The sequence below is a fragment of the Myxocyprinus asiaticus genome, chromosome 36 (assembly GCF_019703515.2).
Source record: "Myxocyprinus asiaticus isolate MX2 ecotype Aquarium Trade chromosome 36, UBuf_Myxa_2, whole genome shotgun sequence".
NCBI lineage: Eukaryota > Metazoa > Chordata > Actinopteri > Cypriniformes > Catostomidae > Myxocyprinus > Myxocyprinus asiaticus.
In genome coordinates, this window is record NC_059379.1 from 14,572,276 (window position 1) to 14,594,902 (window position 22,627).

At 37.7% G+C, this 22,627-nt stretch overlaps 1 protein-coding gene across 4 annotated transcripts in view; it reads right to left on the reverse strand.

Moving 5' to 3' along the window:
• afap1l2 (actin filament associated protein 1-like 2) overlaps window positions 1-22,627 on the reverse strand; it is a 52,497-nt gene that overhangs the window by 26,195 nt on the left and 3,675 nt on the right. For all 4 annotated transcript variants that reach the window (XM_051674670.1, XM_051674672.1, XM_051674669.1 and 1 more), the window contains exons 2-4: window positions 7,981-8,109; window positions 2,740-2,811; window positions 1,313-1,404 (exon numbers count right to left, since the gene is read on the reverse strand). In XM_051674670.1, coding sequence (XP_051530630.1) covers window positions 1,313-1,404; window positions 2,740-2,811; window positions 7,981-8,109 — 293 coding nt within the window. The remainder of the gene's footprint in view (window positions 1-1,312; window positions 1,405-2,739; window positions 2,812-7,980; window positions 8,110-22,627) is intronic.

Genomic DNA, 22,627 nt, shown 5'->3' on the forward strand with positions numbered 1-22,627 from the left:
AAAACCACTTCAGAACCAATGTTCTAATCTAAAAAATAAATGTCAGTAAATGTATTTTTGCATTTTATATATGTAAAATAAACAAATAAATAAGTAGGTGTGAACAATGCCTATTGTCTCTCATTCTCAAACAATCTCGTTCATACAGTGTGCAAAAGCACACATTTATAACTGCGGTTCTCAGGCCTCTATAAACAGCACCCTATGCACTTGTGCAGCTGCTGTTAATCAGCTCCAGCACCCTGCAGATGGGTCTGAAGTTCAAAGACTTCTCACTGGAGAGTCCTAATACCCTCCATCCTCGTGTCTGTCTGTATGTCTGACTGGCTGCAGACTCCAAAAGCACACTGGGACTGATACAGGAGCTACCGAGCATTTTAACACATTAAGACATACCACCACTTTTTTCCTTCCTTTCTTCACTTTCTGTCATTTGAAAAGATTACCGTGTTGGCTTTTAGAGTAATTACTGTTTCTTATCCAGGCAGAATGCATTATCAACCTGATAATGCATTTTTTTATCATGTTTATAATTGTGTGTTGTTTTTCTTGTGTGTGGCTTAGGAACAAAAACACACAGCTATTTTTTGAGCATGATAAACAGATGCATTACAGATATGTGGTGAATACAAAAGCCAAAGCTAATGATAAAGAGCAGCAGGAAAACCATGTCTTGCATTGCAGTAAGTGATATTTAATTGAAGATAATGCATAGTGTTGCATTTGTATCATGCTCTCTGCTGCAAAGACCAGCTTAGACAAGCTTGAATTTCCATGCTGGTCCAGGGTGGTTTATAATGCTTTGGTACTGTTCTGGCTGATGGACCGATATTGCTATCACTGCTGAAAAAAAAAAAACATCTTAAACCAGACTGAAATGGTTTGTTGGTCTTAGGTAGTCTCCCAGCATGGTTAGGCTGGTCTTGTTTCATGGTTTCCGAGGGCTTTTAGGCACTTGTCCACAACCAGCTAAGCACCAGCTTGATCAGGGTGGGAGACCAGCTAGACCATTTTAAACCAGTTAAGACCAGCGAACCATCTTTGGCTGGTTTAAGATGCATTTTTTTCTGCAGGGATGCTGATCACTGGCAAAACTTAATTGTTGAACCTGGGTAACCAGCATGGTCTTTCTGCTGAAGCTTGTTGACCAAGGAAGTCTTGCTGGTTTAGACAGCTAAGAAGCCTATTGGAGACACCAGCACACCAGTATCCCATGCTGGGGACCATTTTCACAGCATCTCTGCAGTAATATGTTCTGTAAATAGTGTTTAAATGATGTCCAGCCATTGAAATTAAGCTGATGGTTACTCACTGGTCTGGGAGGAGGAGGTTCTGGTGGGTTCTTCACAGGGATTAGCATGTGTTTACCTGGTTCTCCGTTGGCCTCTGCTTCTGGTCTATAGTCTGATGGGCATGTTGATTTCCACACAGAACAACAGAGATTGTTAATAAAGAAACAAAGTGTTCAAAGACTTCCAAAGCAATAACAAAAAGCATTCTTACAAGTCTGCAGTAAGAACTATGCATGCAAATTAGCAAGCGAAAGTAAGAGGGTAATTGACATTAAATGTGTTCTGGAGAGTTGACATGTCCTATAATGTGACATGTTAATACTTTAACTCGTATTGTACATTAGTCAAAATTGCTAAATAATAAAAAAAAAAAAAATAGCTCAATGCACTACCATTAAAATGAACCAGTGAAGGTAAAAATGTGATTAAAAAGGTAAAAAGGTTCTTTATACATTAAATTTTCCCTTAAAATCTTGATTAAAAAACCACAGGCACATTATGAGTCAACTACCCAATAATTCTGCTACTGTGTTTGCATACAGTATGCTAGTAGTGCAGCTCTGGTAATTTTGCATAGCCTGTGGCAGTCTATTAAGACCTGATGGCCATATTCAGTTGCTTCCCATCAGACATTCCTTTGACTTCCTCTCCAAATGGTAACATCTGCGTTGCTGTAGGAACGTAAGACGAATACCAAACCCGCACAGCAAGGGCTAAGAGTCACCAAGGAGTCAGGACTCCATCAAGTGCTTTTTTTATAGAAATTCAATTCATTCTCACTACTTCCATTTCTCTGTTGGTGTATGTGAGTTTGGATTTTGCACCACATCCTTGTCACATAGCAGTTCAGTTGTTCATTTTGATTAATGATTTATCAGTTGCAAATAAAACTAGTTTGTAGAATTTTTTCCCATATGGGCAGGGAATGACAAAAGCTTTCTGAAACACAAATAAATGAGCAAAAAGTCCCTCTTCATGGTAGTGAACCTCAAAGGATGCTTCTCCTGACAAACTTTTTCTTTTCAACAGTTTGTTTATTAAAAGAAAAGTTTTCCCGCATGAGAGTCCAGTTGTGAATCTGATCAAAGAATGCCACTGCAGTTTATTCAGGCATGCTTGTCTCTTGGTGTAGATGGCTGCGAAATAAATGTTAAGTCTGGTTTTATTGTTACTCTCATTCTTTAGTGAAATCTAAACAAAGTCGCTTGGCCTCTTATGGGGGAATGGCGGGGGCGGGGGGTGGAGTTAACACTTCAGCCATTACCCAATTACCCCCCTGATCATGACACAACGACGCAGCAGGGCTGTCAAACAGCAAGGTAAACCACTGATTTGTGCGAGATACGTTTGCAGGCTGTGGGCCATTTTTATACTTACACCTGCAAAAGTTCTACACATATACTGTAGCATTATTTCATGGTTATTGTAGTGAATATTATGGACTCACCTCTGTCTATTTTGTCTAGGCTTTGACCTGTCACGATGACCTTATTCATATAGATGTATTCTTCATCTCCTCCTGCAAAAAAAAAAAAAAAAACACATGATCACAAACTGGATTACAAATCTAAATTCTTCATTAAACTTCCTCACAGTTGTTTTTTAAGCATTCTCGCATGATGTCAACATATCACTACAGATAACATCTTTTTTTTAATTTCATTCCTTCTCTCAGCTGCCTTTCCATTGCATGGATGCAAGCTGCACTTAACAACCTCCTCCATCCCCAGCTCCACCTCTTGTATGACAGCTTTGCCTTTTAGTTTTCTCTAAATCTATCTTGTTGTTCTGTGCTCTCAAACTACAATCGATTGCCAGTTTGGAATTCCTATTTTTAATATGTATTGCACCTTGTTCATGATTTACCAACTGATTTACAGTATTTGAATTTATATTAAGTGTCCATGTAATCTATTGTGCAAATGAACAATTTTGCTATATTGTACTGTCAGAAATCTTGTATGTTGTAATAATTTTGCAAAAATGGCTTGGATTTGCAGATGCCACTTGGTTTTACATTAAATCATTTACTATATGCAATGAATTCATATATTTTTAATTGTGGCCTAAGTGTCTAAAAAGCTTTTTAAATGCAAATTTATTGGAGTAAAGAAACTCTAATTCAATATGCAAGTGACCTTGCTTGGAACTTCTAGGTATTCTATGATATTTCCTTCTGCTTTCTCCAATTTTAATGCTTTTTCAGATTTTGAACTCTTTCATCCCACACTGTATTTTTCAGAACATGTAATAGATTTTTGTTATAGAGGTGAACAGTGAGAGTTTTGTGCTATACACTTCCCTTGTGCAAGGGTCTAAAGGCAGCTTCAGGGCCCCCTCCTTCTGTTCACATCAAAGACAGGCCAGTGGGAGACATAGAGAGGTCATATTCTATCATAATAAAAGTGCTGATTTAGTCCCAGCACGGAGGATACTGTTTTATACTGGCTTTTGCAGCTCACTTTTTGCAGCTTTCTGGATTTTCATGATAATTCAGATAAATTGAATTCAGCACAAAGGATACAATGTTACCACAACAGATATGTAGAACATGGCAGTCCACAGGTAACAAAGCTATCCAAGTGTTAAATAATGGCCAGTGGAATTTTAGATTCATGCGATGAATTTAAAATATAATATAATGTTCCGATGGTACAGTGAAAACAGATTGGGATTTGGAGGGTGGAAATGAAAGCTATTTATAAGCTGCTACTCAAAGGAAGTGTGTGTCCCTGGAGGATAAAAACAGTCTTGGAAAATGATACAGTTTGAAGCCAGGGGAGGAAGTGCACAAGCTTAAGACCAGAACATGAAAAACCTACAGCCATGCTTATGTGAAGAAACAGGCACTTGCATGGACCAAAATTATGGGCTGCTTAATAAGACAGAACATAGAAGATTCTCTAAATACAAAAGCTATAACTGTACAGCAAACTGTTGCTCCTCAGAAGAAAAATTGTGCTAGCAAGTGTTATGCCAAAATACACATTTGCATGAAGCTATTTGTCAGTTTATTTTAATGTTTATTTATTTCAGAAGATAAGTAGTTGCTACTTTTCACTGACATAAAGTAAAAAGGAGAAAGGAAATAATTCGATTACTATCTACTGTATCTCAATTAGGGTTGCAGCGGAATACTGGTTTGGTATGAAAATTGACAGTTATCATACCATGTACATTTGCTTATCTACGGTATTGAGAAAAAAATGCAACCGGACGGAGAATCTCACCTGCACGTGCCCATCTCCTTTCCTCCTCGACTGTCTGTCAGATTCGTCAACTTGCCCCACACACAAACATGCAGCGGAGAAAATTTCAGAGAGAAGCGAGGCGAGGGGGTCTGACATAAGCGAGTGTGTGTGTGAGTTAAAGCAGTGTTTCTCAACTGGTGGATCGTGACCCAAATGTGGGTCGCAGGTCTATTCGGACTGGGTCGTGGACAGCAGGGAAAGAACAATGACATGGTTCTCCCATTGAAGATATTTCGGCGGCCACCCAAGTGATAGCCTATTTAGGACTGCCGAGGCAGATTTAATGATAATCTCGCAATCAGCTAAAGGTTTCTCATCTGCACTTTCGCACGAGTGTAACGGAACCAGCTCGCGCTAATGATCTGCTCTGCTTTCTGGCGCGCACGTGCAACAGCCGAGCACAGACCTCAAAACTGATGTGACCAATTTCAATTCTAGTGAGACTTTTCTAGTTTAAAGCATTACCGTGGAAGTCAAGTCGGACCTCTCAAACAGTAGGCAGCCCTGACATGCCAAACAGCACTGAGGAGGAAAAGAGCAACAATGTGCTCTGCGCTAATTTTTTTTTTCATTGTGCATCATCACCTTTACAAAATTGTTTCACGATTTTACATGAGTAAAAATAACTGTTATATTTTGAAAAAATGTTATAGTTTCATATTAAATAATCTATAGGTAGAATCTATTAGACCTCATTTTATATCAACAGTGGCATTTGTAGTTAAAGTTTCAAGATGTGTTTCAGCTAGTATTTATTTTTTCATAAATAGTATAATTTGTTATTATTATTACTATTATTTAAGACTAGCTACACTGACCTAACCATGGTAATGAGGAGCCTTTCCTCCTCTGTAATATGTATGTTCTGTTTGAATTATGTTTGAAATTAGGAAACAAACGGGATAATAATGGGCTCATATAAGTAAATATGCTCTTCAATTTTTAAAAGGGGGGAGAGAAAACTTCCTGTCGCTTTTGTTGTTGACATCAATGTCACTTGATGCATGTCCTTGTACTTGAAAACTATGAACAAAACTATGCAACATAAAAGGAAATGCGACCCAGGATACATTAAATACAGGTTACGTTTTTATTATGGTGGGTCGCCACTTGATTTCCAATGTAAAATCTGGGTCCTGAAGCAAAACCAGTTGAGAACCACTGAATTAAAGTTACAGACAGGAGCAGTCTGGCTATGCTGTCGTGCACCTACAGTATATGTTAATTGTTAATAATCACAGGACATTACTTTAAAAGCTCACATAGCTGATGTTATTTTTCATTTAGTAGTTAATTTAACATGCTATGCTAACATGCTTTAGTTATATAACATGTTATAGTTACATGCTATTTTTTTTATCATGTTTATAATTCGGTTTATTATTATAATTCTGTTAGCTTTCTTATAAATAAATTCTATTCATTTTATTTATTTTCAAAGGGGAGATTTTTTTTACACATACTTCAATAAAAAAAAAATGGTTTCAAGTTTCAATTATAATAAAGAGTTTGCTCAACAAAAAAAAATTGGTACATTGTAACTGATAATAGTAACTGTGTAACACCGTATACCGTGAAACCGTGATATTGAGACGGTTATCATACAGTGAAAATCTCATACCATTGCAACCCTAATCTCAATATGAAAAATGTTTACTTTCTCTCAACAATTTTTTCTGCAGTGTGTGAGAGGAGGTGTTTCAGGAGAAGTGTGTCACTTCCATCCATCCATCCATCCATTTATCCATCCATCCATCCATCGGCTTGTGTCGGCTGTCTCCTCTGATGATTCCCGCATACCGGTGATGTGGTCTTCAGTTCGCTGCCCCACTGCCCGGGACACGGATAATCGGGTGTTAATCCTGATAACCTCCGTATGCTGAAGCATTTTACTCCTATTTCTACCATGGACTCGGAGTCTACTACCATTAAGATGGCCCTACTAAATGCAAGGTTGCTATCGAATAAATCCTTTGTTCTAAATTACTTTTTTATGTCACATTCTATAGACTTTTTATTTGTGACAGAGACTTGGCTCAGCACTGATGACTTCATTGCTCTCGGAGAACTTTCTCCCCTGGACTGTGCGTTCTTCAGTTCTCCAAGGACATCTGGACATGGTGGTGGCGTTGCCACTATTTTAAAAACCATTTAAATGTAAAATTCTGCCAACAGACATGTTCTCGAGTTTTGAGGTACAATTATTAAAGATCGACATCATCCTGTGCTATGTGCCCTGGTGTACAGACCTCCAAAATATAACAAGGACTTCATCCGTCAATTTTCTGATTTTCTCTCTGACGTAGCATCTCGTAGTGATAGACTGCTGATTCTTGGTGATTTTAACATCCACCTTTGTTGTCCATCCAAACCTCTGGTGAAGGATTTTTTTATGCCTTTTAGAATCCTTTAATTTTATACAGTCTGTCTCTGTTCCAACTCATAACTTGGGTCACACACTTGATTTGGTTTTGTCTTATGGTTTTCCTGTAACCAATCTAAAGTTTTCTGATATTAATAAGGGAAGTTTCTTTCAATTGAGGTCTATTGCTAAATTAAAGCATTTTCTTTCTGGTAAAGACCTTGAAACTGTAATCCATGCTCTTATTACTTCACGGCTGGATTATTGTAACTCTCTGTATGCTGGTCTGCCTCAGTCTGCTTTATCTCATTTGCAGATGATTCAAAATGCCGCAGCCCGATTATTAACTGGGACTAAAAAAGAGATCACATTACCCCTGTATTGGCTGCCCTTCATTGGCTTCCTTTCAAGGCTAGAATTTATTTTAAAATTCTTATTTATGTGTAAAAGGCCCTGTCTGGTCTTGCTCCTCAATATATCACTGAACTTCTGCACCCATAGTCGCCTCCTAGAATGCTTAGATCCTGTAAGCAACTTCTTTTATCAGTTCCCTGCTGTCATTGCAAGTCTAAGGGAGATCGAGCCTTCTCTGTTGTCGCCCCAAAACTCTGGAACAGTCTCCCTTTACACTTAAGGTCTGCCACATCTTTAGGCATTTTTAAATCTTCTCTTAAAACCTATTTTTACTCTGTATCTTTTGATACTATTTAAGATCAAGGTTACATGTTATTTATTGGTGTTTAGTTTTGTTTGTTTTTATATTGTTTGATTATTTTTATATATTTGTGTACTCTCTTACACTTTTATATCTAATTGTACAGCACTTTGGTTCAACTTTTGTTGTTTTTAGTTGACTTGACTTGACATCTATCCATCCATTGAGAAACCTGTTTTTATTATATTAGGCTACTATTTAACTATCCTTTATGAGAACTGCAAAATAACATTTAAAGCCAAACCAAAAATGAAAATTAGCTGACATTGATTTGCGGGCCAGATTTAAGAACAAACAATTAACACCTGAGGGGCTGTATTAAAGACCACTGGTTTAGACATTATGGTATTATTAATGTACCATTGGAAGACTTGTAAGATTGCAGAAGCTCCGTCAGCATGCCCTTCTGTACAGTGGCATTTCCACTCAGCTTTTCTTCATCCAGGATCTTCAGGAACCTCTGCAGCTGCTCCAACAGCTGCTCCAGCACTGCAAACACACACATACACAAATAACAGAGTCAGTCAGAGCTCTAAAGAAAATCATCACTAGGCTTAAGCTTGATTATAAGTGTCATAATTATTTCACTGATTACAAATTAACCTTCTGTAAAAGGGAAATATACCTTGTTTGATGTGTACAGTATTATCTGTATTTTGGGAATTCAAACAGCAATTATCCAGTGTGTAAGAAACATGAAAATTACTGATGGCTGATAACATGATAGTGAAACACTTGTGCTCGTTAAAGCCGCAAGCCGCAAGCTGTATTTTCTGATCTCAAGAGTGATTGTTGTACATTACAGCACACTGTTAAAAAAAATCAACATTCTTAAATTGCTGTTTAAGTTTAATTGTTGCGGTAAAGTTCAGTAAAACCAAAGTGTGCCAAAGTAAAGAGTTCATTGTACTTTTTAAACACTGAATTTACCAACTGATGTAGACAAACTAGTTAAACTCTGAAAACTGAGTATAAATTACAAAAAATATTGTGTTAAGCTAAATGGATAGAAAATAAATGTATATAACATAATAATAAAAAGATCTGACACTGTACATCAATTGTTTTCATTAACATATATGTGAATCACCTTTAACCAATTAAATTTCACTAAAACTCCTACTTTTTTCTCATTGGGTAAAATGCTCTGTGTAACAAGGTTACTAGCGTCATGGGAAAGGATGAGGCCTTAAATGCCGTTCACACTTAATAGGTCTCTATTGCAGCTGTAGGTCTCTACAACAGCTCGTTTTCAATATCCAACTGTCTCAGGTGGTGAAATACTGTCTGCACTCTCATTGGTATTCGCTGCATTGTATTGCTGCTTATTTGCATGATGTATCGCCAGTGGTCTCTGTCACTCATGTTGGCAGAAATCGGTCAGAAAATTTATGACTTCAATCATTCAGTGTGAACACACCTTTACAACACTCCTCTCTGGACAAGTGCTAAAAATAAAGGAAATGAAAGAAAAAGTATAGTCTGTAGCCTGATTGGCAAGTAGTGTTAAATCATTAAAACTCCAGATGAGGCAATGAAGCACTTGCATGCAAGCTAAATAGTCAACTAAATAGTCAATTAAACTGACTGAAGCCACATTCCAAGTCTCTTATCAAAAATGTGCTATTTGTCTTCATGTTGGTGTATGAATGACACATGAGAGAGTGCTGGTTATTGTTTATCATACTAACAGCCACTCTCCTGTGCATTTAAATATTTGTGTGCAGTCTGGACTCAACTTTAAGTTGGCATCAGCCTTCAGTCACATTTATCCCTTCTTGTTGTGGTTCTTGTAATTACATATCAAATATGTTTCTGCAGTGTTAAGAACAATGAGCTGAGGATAAGAGATTAGCTTTCTTGATAGGAATGTGTCATTTTTGAGTAAGGGGCTGCAGACTGAATGCTCTCATGCTAAAAAAGCTAGACATGGTTCAACGGATAGAGCAGAACACAGGTGTCTCAAAACGCGTTATTAAAAGTTGACATTTTTTTCAATCTGACATGCCATCTAAAAGACGCAATGCTCCTTGCAGGAGACACTAAAATGCGAGAAATGGTGGAGCGGTCAACGATGTCCATCAAGCGCCTGATAGTGATAGTATATAACATTTTAAAATGGATAGTTCCAGTCCTGGATGCTGATTGGTCAAATATAGCATTCTAGCCAAGCTAAAATACAGTAATAGCCATGACATTAAACACCTTGTAACAGTTCGTGGAAAGGAGGATGCTGGGGCCGGCTTGACAAAACACGTAGACATTTATTGTTGCACTTTTCAGTCGCACATAATAAGGCCGCTTTTCAGCAGTACACAAAAGGTTTGCTTTTCAGCTTCACTACACATAAACTCTGTTGGCTTTTCAGCTCAACACACTACACAAACAGCTTCACGCATCTCTCTCTCCTGTCTGCCGCTATCTCTTCTCCTTAAGTACTCCTGCCGCCCTTCGCTGGAACGGGAGACCAGTGTGGCACACAGGTGAAAGTCATTCGCCACTTATCTTCCCGGCCTCGCTCTGCCCAGACGCCGCTCGGCTCCACACTGCTCACCACACACCTGTTCAACAAAATATTGGGCCCTATTTTAAGAGCGCTAGAGTTAAACGCAGCGCTATGCCATAAGTCATAAGCGCAAAGTCAGTGGGCATGGCCATGAAGGTTTGGTGTTTTCGTACAAGCATGCGCTAAGTCTAGGCTCAAATGGGTTTGGCGAAATCGGGGGCGCAACGCACAAATGGGCTGGGTCAAGTGCAATTTAATTCAGAGGTTTTTCTCCAGTTATTTCACCATCTGCATCCTTTTACATAATTAGTTCCCTCAAGAACCAGCAATATAAACAAAAACAGCACATTCATAAGAAGTTGGTAGTGTACTGTAAATGGACTGTATGCAATGAATTAGAAGAATTGAAAATTACATTCTTGTGTGCATTAACTGAGTCCTTGATGAATGTCAGGCATATTTCTATGACAGTGATACGCTCCTTTATATGCATGGAAAATGTGATTCTCCTTAGAATTTGGATGTACTTTCCGTTAAGTTACAGAGACTATACGTATTATCAATAATTTTCATCTACTGACACACAAATCATGGCTAGTATTAACAGTGATTGTATCAGCACACATTTCACTTCTACCGGTCAATTTTAATTTTGAAAAATTAAATTAATTTATTGAAACACAAACAATTTAACTAAAATTATTTCTAAATTCACATTACACTTCAAACGAAATTATATATATTTTAGTTTTTCAAAAATATATTTAAAATAACAAGTGGAAAAAACAGGTGGCAAAATACAAATATAAATTTGATCATAAATACAATTGTAAATATAAACATAATAAAATTAATTGAAAAATAATCCATGACCTATAGATAGTTTAACACAAATCTCATACATTTTGTTTTATAAAACAAATCCAACAGTGATTGTCAGGGACTTAATTTGACATTCCACTATTTTTTTCAGAGTTTGGACAATAATTTAATTACCACCTGCTGATGGAATTTCCAAACTGCAAATGCAGGAACTGAGTTTTATCTTTCCACTGAGATAAGAGGTGATTTTGAAATGTCTTAGCGCAACAACCTATTTCTCAGGAAAATAGCAAATTGCGTTTTGTGCCGCTTCATTACCAGATAATACACCGACAGTTTGACCGCATACACCCACAGATAGCACAAACACTCCCACCCACGCCCACTTGCACTTTGCTCTGGCACAAAAATTGCACTTAGAATTAGCGCTCTCACATAGCGTTGCACTTTGCGCAATCATGAAAATAGACCCCATTGTGGCAAACTATTAACTTTAGTTGACAAGTCATTGACTATATCTTCAAGCAGAAGGATGATATTAAAATAAATTTTCTGAGTAAAATAACATTTTAAAAAACATGGGTGTTGATGATGCCTTTAGCCCTCAATATATTCACAATAAAGCATGATAAAGTTTCTAATGTAGTGCAGTGGCCTACAAAACTTCCAAATCCATGTTAATGTTTCCTTATCGTTTGTACGCTGCTGGTGGTGTTGTTTACTTTTCCTCTCACAGTTAAAGGTAGTATTTTTTCCCTTGTCTATAGAAAGAGACAGGCCCAACTCATTTAGGTGATGCAACTCTTGGTAATATGTAACTTTTTGAGAAGCTTTGTCCCTACTAAGATGATCTGCCAGTTGGACAATAGAAAGGGATGTATTCCTGCAATTAAATAATTGTCCTTTGTAATACTGCTGGGTTACTCACTGCCATGACTGAGGAAAACAATCTGTGGAAGAGTGTTCTCTCAAGAATGACAGATGAGCTGAATAACATTCATTTACACATAACAACAGGAAACAATCCAATTTTTCACAGACAGGTTGAATCCGAGATGGTCTATGACAGTAAGTGTTATGCACGTTGCTTGTACTATGCATGCAACAAAGACTACGCAGTCTATTATTTTAGCATTACTTAAGCCATGTGTAATTACTATGAAACTGAGACGTGTTTCAAGACACGTCAAAGAGAAAGCACAATAGGAAGTCTTAAGCTTAACAATGTAGGATTTAATCAAGTCTTTGTTTTTTAAACATTCATGGCTGCCTCCTCTGAGGCAGATAACATCTATGTATTCATCTCTGCATGCATAAATAGCTCCTGAGAAGAACTCCTCCAGACAAATTCCATGACAAAGACGCCAAACCAACAAGCTCACTGGAAACTAGAGTGTGTTCAATATTCAAAATGAGTTCAAATTTGTTTAATATCTGCTGACTTGTTCTAGTTCACTGATAGGATCATTCATCTGTAGTCAGATGCATTATGAAGATAAAGAGGCATAACAGTTGATGCAACGTTGTAAAATACACTGAGAAAGCGGTAACCTGCAATTGTTACCTCATGGATATAGTATTATGCTACTACTTGATCTACCTCATAAAAATTACTTTTGTTGGTGTATTCAAATTTCTCAGGTAAATTTAGTCAGATTAAATACATTTTTTTATGAAAATTACAATTGATATTGAAGATCCACAATGTTAATGGAAATATTTGCGCAATGCACTTTCTTGAAACCTGTCAAGACATCTTGTGGTTTTACAAGTGCAAACATCATGTTCTCAAGAATCAACAGGTTGTTTATGTTTCTCACCCACAGCCAGGCAGTTGCATGGTTTTTAATCCACATGCAACTGAAAACATAAGAGTAAAACTGTCAAGGCTCTGGTGAGTTTGTTGGTTTATTCTGTGTTTTATTACTTTCTCTCCCTCATGTTTCGCAGGCGAAGCCAGCATGCATTGTTCCCAGGAGAATGTTGATCATGCCACTAATTAGCTTGCTAGCAACACCTGGTTCTTCTCTAATTCACTCCCTACTTAAACCCTTCGTGTTCTCAGTATCTTTGCTAGATTACTGTTTGATGTGAAGTAACTTACCTCACTCTCTCTGCCTAGTTGGTCCTGTCTCGTGTATCTGTTTGGTTGCCCGTCTCTGTCTGCGTGTCGGGAGTGTGGTTACCTTCCAGCTTGCTGTACACTTGTTCTCTGCACTCACAAATCTCAAACGGAGGATTTCTCGTCTCTGCCCACGTGTCGGGAATGTGATTACCTTCAAATCTGCTGGCCGTTATTCTCTGCACCTCTCTACGCTTCTACGGAGGATTCCTATCTTCTCCTGACTTCCACAACGCACACACTCGTCTACGAACACACTCTTCACAGATCTGCCCATTGTGCGATTACGGCGCACACTCATTCACAAGACACCTTCCCTCTACTGCAGCTGGTGCCGGGATCTCCAGTCGTTGCCAGCACAGTTAACATTAATATTTATTGTAAATCCTTTGAACTGTTCCTCTGCTTTTGGGTCCCTTTTGTCTCGCTCTCACTCTCTGACAAAAACAATCAATTTTTTCCTAAAGCAGCTTTTTGTATGGTATTCCATTTGTAACCTGCAATTGTTACCTTATCTATCTCTACTTGATCTAACTCTTTAAAAATTACTTTGTTTGGTTCAACTGTAGTCAAGTTGATTCAGTCATAATAAATCATTTTTTTACTTGAATGAAACCAGTTAATTTATACAGTATGTTACCACATGAAGCACATTTTAAGATTCCGGACACATATTTTTTTACAGAGAGTTTAATTAGTAAAACCTTAGTTTATATATCAATTTATTTGTCGTTTTACTTATGCAGGACATCAAAAAGTTCATTGCATCCTATATTCTCTTCCCATGATGCTCGACTGAGCTTTTATCAAAACATTTTCTCAACCTTGTGTTTTCAGGGATTGACTTAGATGCCCTTCTTTGGAGTGACCCTGGGAATGTGGAGTCAGCTGACTCTAGTCCGAAGAATTTTCATTGGTTAAAGCTTGGCCCTTAGCCAACTAAATGTCTCATCACGGTGAGAACAGCGGTATATGCACTATAATTGCTCACATTTCCTGGGTCTAACAGTGACTCATTATACTGTGTCCCAAACAGACATGATGCGATAAAGCAGCAAGCTTAAACAAATCTCTCTAAAAAGTCTAAGTCTAAATTTAAGTTTTTGTCCTAATCAGCTGTGACCATGAGAAGTGACAGAACATGTTGTCAACCGATTGATTTCTGTTTCTGCAGTGTCACACCAGGTAGCCCTGCATAGGGTTAAATGGGTTAAAGGGAAGTATGAAGATCCAGAATTATATTTAGTCTTGAGTTGACAGTACCTGTCTGGCTGAGACTGCAAATAAAGGTGTTTGATTTTGTAAACCTTCTTTTTCTGGACTTTCGGTTTGCAGCTAGACAAAGAATTTTTGTTTTGCGGCTGATAGCATAAGCTGATGTGGAATCAAAGTGCTTTATGGAATGAGGAAGACCTCAATAAAACCCGTTTCAAACTGTGCACATTGTAGCTCTGCTTGTTTGTCTTCCTCTTTCTCACTGCCAACTGAACTGATTTTAGAAGCAAGCTCATGGTAAATTGCAAGATTAAGCACCGCTCTTTCCAGAATTAAAGCCACAAAATGTTTGCCATATCAGAACAGGGATAATAAACATGAGTTTAAATCAAGGATATTTTTTCACTGAGGAGTATCTTGCTGCCACTCTGGCATGCATTAGTGTCCTAAGTGGTTTGATTTTAAAGGCAATTCCTGTCTGACACTTAAAATACAGCAAAGCTCCAGCTGTGGCGAAGTGTCATAGCACATTGTTTATTTGATTCTAGTGTACAGTCAAACCCTCAATCTCTTAAATTAAGGGCTATCACAGCAGTGGTAGCATGTTTTTTGGCATTCTCACATCTTTTTTAAAAGGGAACAGATGATACTAACCATCTTAAGACCATAGAAAAGCAGTAGAGAACTGCTGACCTGCTGTATACATCCTAGATGATCACTCCGCAAGAACCCTGAATGTGACATTGATTGGGATGGATGCTGCATACTGTACACAATACAGTGTGTACTGCACAAGTTGCAGATGGACCAATACTATATTGGCTTAAAGGAATATTATGGGTTTAATACAGGTTAAGCTCAATCGACCGTACTTGTGTCATAATGTTAATCACCACAAAAATTAATTTAGACTTGCTCCTCCTTTTCTTAAAAACAAAAAAAAACAAAGAAAACAAATCTGGGTTACAGAGAGGCACCTTTCAAAGGAAGTGAAATAGGCCAATCCATGAACGTTAAAAGACTCACTGTTTCAAAAGTATAGAAACAAGACGAAAACGATATGCGTTTTAACATAATTTTAGTGGTAAAAACGCTTACTAATCTCTTCTGTGTTAAATTATATCCAATTTAAAAACATTGTTGCCATGACAATTTAATGCTAGAAACCCTGTAATCCCGAAATATACCTTTAATCTGGATTTTGATTGTAAAGGTATTTTAATAACTGTAGCTACAGATCTTTGGTATGACAAAAAAACACATTGTTAAAAGTTTACAGCTGAAACGTTTTTTTATTTTTTTATTTGGACTTCATGTTAATTTACTACGTATTTACTAAGTTTGTTGTTTTAGATTTTTGTGCCAGAACTAGTAAGTAGCACATGAACAATGCCGACTAAAGTCAATAACCAAACCAATCTATTTTAAATGTAATAAGTCCAATTCTTATGTGCTACACCCTACAGACTAAAGCATAGACAACAGAATGAACTCCTAATGGTAATTCCTTATTTTTATCTGGAATTAAAAAAATCGACAACAACAACAACAAAATCTATAAAGTAGAATACTTATAATCTTAAAATCACTACATAATTAGAACTGCAACCACAGAAGAACATATAAGTTCCAACAGTGATGAAGAGGTAATTATTCACTAGTTTCATCATGCTTAATGAGACAGTGTAATAATCTGGCTTATGTTCCCCAAGATCACAACAAAACCACACAGAATCTTTACTTAAACAAATCTTTATGTGCACACCCAACTGACATTACTCAATTTAAATGCATCAATTATAGATAATTTCTTTACTTTAAGATTTTTAAATAAATTGTAAACTATACACATACTGTTTACTGTTTTAGTGTAATGCTGATCACGCCCATGTACTTAAATATAAATTTTGCCCAAAATGTTACAATTTTACTACATGTGGATTAACACATCTCAAACTTGGAATGTTGCATAATGGTCTGGCCCGCTGGCTCCACTTTATGTGTTTCAGTTTATCTAGGTTGAGCAATCAGGACCACTGGCTACAGAAAATCAGATTACACAAAGATACTGAAATACAAATTCCATTTCCTACAATCACTCCCTATCAAACGGAGACCAAATGTTTTCTTTTGTCCGGGCCATTTATAATCACAAGTTGGGACTAGTTATGGATGAGATCTTCAGGGATCCATGGCCAAATATATCACCATTGCATTATAATCCACAGAGAAGACCAGTGTCTTTAAACCACTGCCAAAAGACACAAAAGAACAATCTAAACTCTTTAACTCCTGGATGGACAGATTGATAACATGGGACTGTCATGTTTCAAAGTGGTTTTCTTAGTATTAAACAGATTAATGCATAATTCAGCCACAATAAATGGACATGTCTTTGAACAGAAATATTTGTGTGATCTTTGAACCACCTGCAAGGCTGATAAACTTGCTTTTCATGAGGATATGCACAAGAGTGTGGGTCATATGAAGGGTTGAAAAAAATAATTGATCTGTCTGAACTTTGAATGAATGCTTTAACCTAACCTTGCTTATTGTGCAAACTGAACACAAGCCATTGACTGCTCAAAGTAATGACAGCAGTGAAACCCTTTGACTCAAAGGAATAGTTCACCCAAAAATGAAAGTTCTCTCATCATTTACTCACCCTCATGCCATCACAGATGTTTATGCCTTTTTTTCTTCTGCTGAACACAAATTAAGATTATTAGAAGAAACTCTCAGCTCTGTAGCTCCAAATATCGCATAAAGATTTATAGCGAAAAAGTAGTTACATTTGGTCTGTTCTCTCCCAAAACCAATTGGATTGCTTCAGAAGACATTGATTTTTTTGGATTTTTCTAATCCTAATTTTGAATGCCCAATACCCAATGTGCTTTTAAGTCCTCGTGGTCACGTAGTGATTTGCCTCAATCCGGGTGGCGGAGGACGAATCCCAGCTGCCTCCGCGTCTGAGACCGTCAACCCGCACATCTTATCTCGTGGCTTGTTGAACGCATTACCGCGGAGACATAGCACGTGTGGAGGCTTCACGCCATCCACCGTGGCATCCATGCTCAACTCACCACGTGCCCCACCGAGAACGAACCACATTATAGCGATCACGAGAGGTTACCCCATGTGACTCTACCCTCCCTAGCAACTGGGCCAATTTGAAGAAGACATTGATTAAACAACTGGAGTCGTATGGATTACTTTTATGATGCCTTTATGCAATATCTGGAGCTTCAAAGTTCTGTCCACCTTTAACTTGGATTGTATGGACCTACAGAGCTGAGATATTCTTCTAAAAATCTTTGTTTGTGTTCTGCAGAACAAAGAAAGTCATAAACATCTGTGATGCATGAGAGTGAGAAATGATGAGAGAATTTTCATTTTGGGGTCAACTATTCGTTTAATGTAAGTGCAACTTTGCTGTTCATCATCTATTCTTCTGAAAACATTGCAATGTCTTTGAACATTCTTAACTGCCTTGAGCCCTAAATGTTATCTTATCCACATGAAATCAACACTCTAGAGAGAGCTGCTGTGTCATCTAATACCTGCAAGTATTAATGCATCATAAGGCAATGCATGCATACTACAAGTGTGTGAGTGTGCTTGAATACTGATATATTTCATATTACATCATGAATCCAGATCAGGCGTAAATATTTCTCACTCAACCTCTCCCTGCTCTCCTTTCCAACGGACATAAAAGACACTGATTTAAACTCACAAAACCCTCCATTTGTCTGCTGCCTGTGCTTTCTCACACATACTTCTGCTGTGATTCCATTTGGATGCTTAAAACCCGTATACTCCTTGATTGTGTTTTATTTGTTTATATTGTCTCTTCTTCAACACAGACATGCTAGGGTCATTCCCTTAGAGTAACAGAGATACTTTATCTTCTCTTTGAGTGACATTTGCTGCACAGATGATAATAATGAATAACTGTTTTGGAGAGCCAGTGACAGTTTTGGATGCAGCGCCAATTAATTTTAAAAGGGACTGAGTTCATCTGTTTAAATGAGCCACTCTCCGAAGCGAACCACAGAAACACATTACCCAAGCTTTTCTGACACAAATATGTCTGTACATGTCTACTATATGTGTCTGAACATCTCTGAATGTAGTTCAGAAACAATACAGCAAATAGATCAGTGCACATGTGTTTGCACATGTTTATGAATATATTTATTTATTGACTGTAGCAAGTTCATAATTTGAGCAATGGAGGAGTCAGAAGGCAGTGAACTGTCAACGTGAGCATTTTACTCTTCAGCATCGCTCAAAAACTTAAACAAAAAGGGCTCTCAGTAACCACATAAAACACATAAACGCGTCATATTGCTGCAGATGCAGGAATAGTCTCTCTGGTTTCACTCTCGCTCTCCCACTCTGAAGCCTCGTGTGCCTTTTTATGTCTCCCTCCACCATCACTACAACAAGAAACAGGTGTTAGATAATAATAACCCAGATGATGAGCCTTACCCTTACTCTCTCTCCCGCAGACGGATACACGACCACGCCCCCCTTCACCACAATGACTTAATAAGTTATGCATAAATAGTGTTGCAACCTTTTTCATGGCTATATTCAAACTTCTTTTCTGAAGTTCACTAGCAGTTTACTTGTAGTGCTTTTCAAACAACTCTTTACACTGTGTTCTTATGTGGCTTAAATATTTACACAGGAACAGGGATATTAAAAAATGAATGTATGGCAATTGTTTTCAAGCCAATTATTTATTTTTTTCTCTTTTTCACCCAATTTGGAATGCCCAATTCCCAATGTGCTTTTTAAGTCCTTGTGGTGATGTAGTGATTTGCCTCAATCCAGGTGGCAGAGGACAAATCCCAGCTGCCTCTGCGTCTGAGACCATCAACCTGCACATCTTATCATGTGGCTTGTTGAGCACATTACCACGGAGACATAGCGCATGTGGACACTTCACTGTGCCATTCACTGAAGCATCCACGCTCAACTCACCACATGCCCCACTGAGAACGAACCATATTATAGCAACCACGAGGAGGTTACCCCATGTGACTCTACCCTCCCTAGCAACTGGGCCAGTTTGGTTGCTTAGGAGTCACTCAGCACGCCCTGGGATTTGAACAAGTGAACTAGCGAACTCCAGGGGTGGTAGCCAACATCTTTTACCACTGAGCTACCCAGGCCCCTTTCAAGCCAATTACTAACTTCAATGACATTCATGAGTGATGACCAAGTTTTGAAAGCAGTTAAAAACACTGTTTGGTAAGAAATCCAGTGATGATCTCATATTGTTTAGTGTGAAGAATTCCATATGGAAGGACTCGCTTTAAAGGCTGTTCAATACCGTATCAAGACGTTCACTAGGAAGTTGAGGAAGCGATTTAGAAATTTAAAGTCAAGTAACACTTAAAGGAACAGCGAAATAACTTTTTAAACTTTTTTTTTTAATAAAGATTCTTTTTTAAATATTTAATTATTGAGATATTTAGACTTTTATTTAATTAACTTTTAATCTACACAGTGAATGAGTTTGCTTACTATTTTTTGTTTGAATGTATAGTATGCAATGACAAACCTTAAACATCGAATCAAATTCAGTTGTAGTTAAGGAGGAACATACAGTATCAAAGAGATCCTTTTTAAAGAGCCAATAGCCTGGAAAAACCATGATTTGCTTTTTGCTATTGCTGCTCGCAGGTTTTATTTGGGGGAGGGCACATTCTCATTCTAGAGAGCATTTTATTAGACAAAAATGTGTTTATTTTACATCTATGTACACAAGTAGTCAGCAATTTTTTGTCCATTTTCCCTGAAGAGAAAGACTGTACATTTTAAATATTTATATCTGCTGAACGTTTATTTTGTCAACTTTTAGAAGTACACTTACATATACAGTAGATGACCTCAGAGTTAACAGAAATGAACAAAAATTTTGACATCATGGGATTTTTAAACTCCAGCCGCCCACACGTAATCACCACCAGCACGATGTCTGAGCATATACGCTAACCAACACACCATGTCTTTATCCAGAATTTTACTTTCATTCTAATAAGCAGTTTAATTTATAATTTAGCAGGTGTACTACACGACCTCTCCTTGCACAACAAAGTTTTGAGCTGAAATTCAGGTGTCTGTATCATATATTGCAAAACAGGTAACACATGGCATTTTCCACAGGCTGTGCTCACCTCTGTTTCACTCGACCACGCAGTCTCTGACCTCACAGTTTCAGTGGAGGATAAATGAATGATGACAAACCTGATTGAAGGGACTCAGTCCACACTGTTTAATCTTCATTTTCTGCTGGCCACTGAAGGACCATTAGCAGAAGTCAAATCAAGGGGAAAGTGTACAGTTCAGGGTCACATGACTGCTTCAGACTGATTTCTTGCCATTATACTATAACAAAAGGAGCTTGTTTAAGTGGCAATACAGAAACAATGTGACACAATCTTGGACATGGACAAAGTCATACAAACACAAATTGCAGCCAGCAGTCGGTGTCCATCTTACTATGACTGACTTCTCATAGACAATGATGCAATTGACATCTGTTAATTAACATCTGCTAAGCTCTGTTTCAAAACCTGCGCTACCTCACTGCCTACTGCCTACATACTGTAAGCAGCCACCTTCTATGACAGCATCCTAACCCTCATAGAACCTCATTAGACTGATCTGGAACACTATACATAGCAGCAAGCACACAAATAGAGCTCTACATTGGAGCATCGTTGTTAGCATGTTGCTAAGCTAACAACACGATACCAGATACTCTTTAGCAGAGTCGGGCAGGAATGCCCAACCAAGAAGCTCTAGCGCCCAGCGGTTAACGGATGTAGAAAGGAAGTCCCGCCTTACAGGTAAAAGAGCCAATCACCTTTTAGATACAGACATCATCTGTCAATCAACTCGAGAACGCGCATGCGCATTAGATTTACAAGCCGGTAAAATTGCGTGTTTTAACATAATCTGATGTAAAGAAGCACAATTTATGATTCCAATATTATTACAATTTATTGATGATTTGAAATATGTTTTTTGATCGTAATCTTGATCAACCATTTTTGAGATTTCTGTGTTCCCCATGAAAGTAGATAGGAGCTGCTCTGGCATGATTGGAAATAGCCTCCCGAGAGCATTCCAAAGATGGCCGGCAGTGGAAAGACTTTGACGATACTCTAATAAGCATAAAACACACAGCACACACAATATTAGGTCAAATAATCATCTTAATATTTTTATTATAGCTATTTTTATCATTTATTTTCTCTGTTATTTTTCTGTGTTTTCTGTGAAATAGATTTAGGATCAACATTTGTCTTATTGATATTACTGCTATTCTCGCTTTCTGACTGTCATCTTGGAATTTTTTTTTTTTTTTTTTTTACAGAACTCAAAGGATACATGTAATGCTAGAATTTGACTAAAACAAGGTATCTTAAGAGTCAGCATAACTAAGATTCCTACCTTTTTGAGAGCGCACCTATGATACCTACAACCAGCTCTACTACATTGTTTGGTCCACTCATGCTGGGCTATAATCTTATTCCTGGACAAATCACAGCTGACACTCCCACTAAGAGATAAGCTTTGAATTATAAAGACATCTCCAAATCACAACCTCCACGCCTGAATTAACCACTGTTAAACACGGCCATGGTGATAGCATTGTTGTGCAGATTATACACTAAACTCAGCCAACTTTAAACAGTGCTCAGATCAGGATAAGTATCAGACTGACTTTCATTAGTGGCCAGATTACTTGTTTGACCGCAGCTTGTTGTGTTACTTCTATCTGATCTGTCCTCTGTAAAGGGGCGTTCACACTTCCAGCAACTTGCAGCAGCAGCCAAGCGACCGGAGATCAGTAATTTTCAATGAGAGCTGGCAAGTGACAGGATGTGGGCGTGTCCTGTGAGAAACTGTAGTGCAGGACAGGCCAGATGGAGTTACTGTGAGCGATTTACTATGCTACATGATTTTTCTCTCTCCAAATTCAAGTAAATAATAAAAATATTATGAGAACAGTGCCAGAAGTTGTCACCATTCTGAGTAAGTTTGATTCATGCATTGATAATCGTTCATCTTGTTCAGGAAATAATGCATTATGCATAGCTGCAGACAGTTTATATATTAAAAATACTTGTCCCTCTATGATGCTCATTTTTAGCAGCAGCAACAACAACAACTAAAAAAAAAAACGATTCCATGTCAAATTATAATGGCATCTAATTTTTACCAGCTAAAAATCTCATTTGTAATAAGATATTGAAAAGCTATATCCAGATGCGCAGCCCACAAAAACATTAAAGCAACCAACGAACAGCAGCACAGCA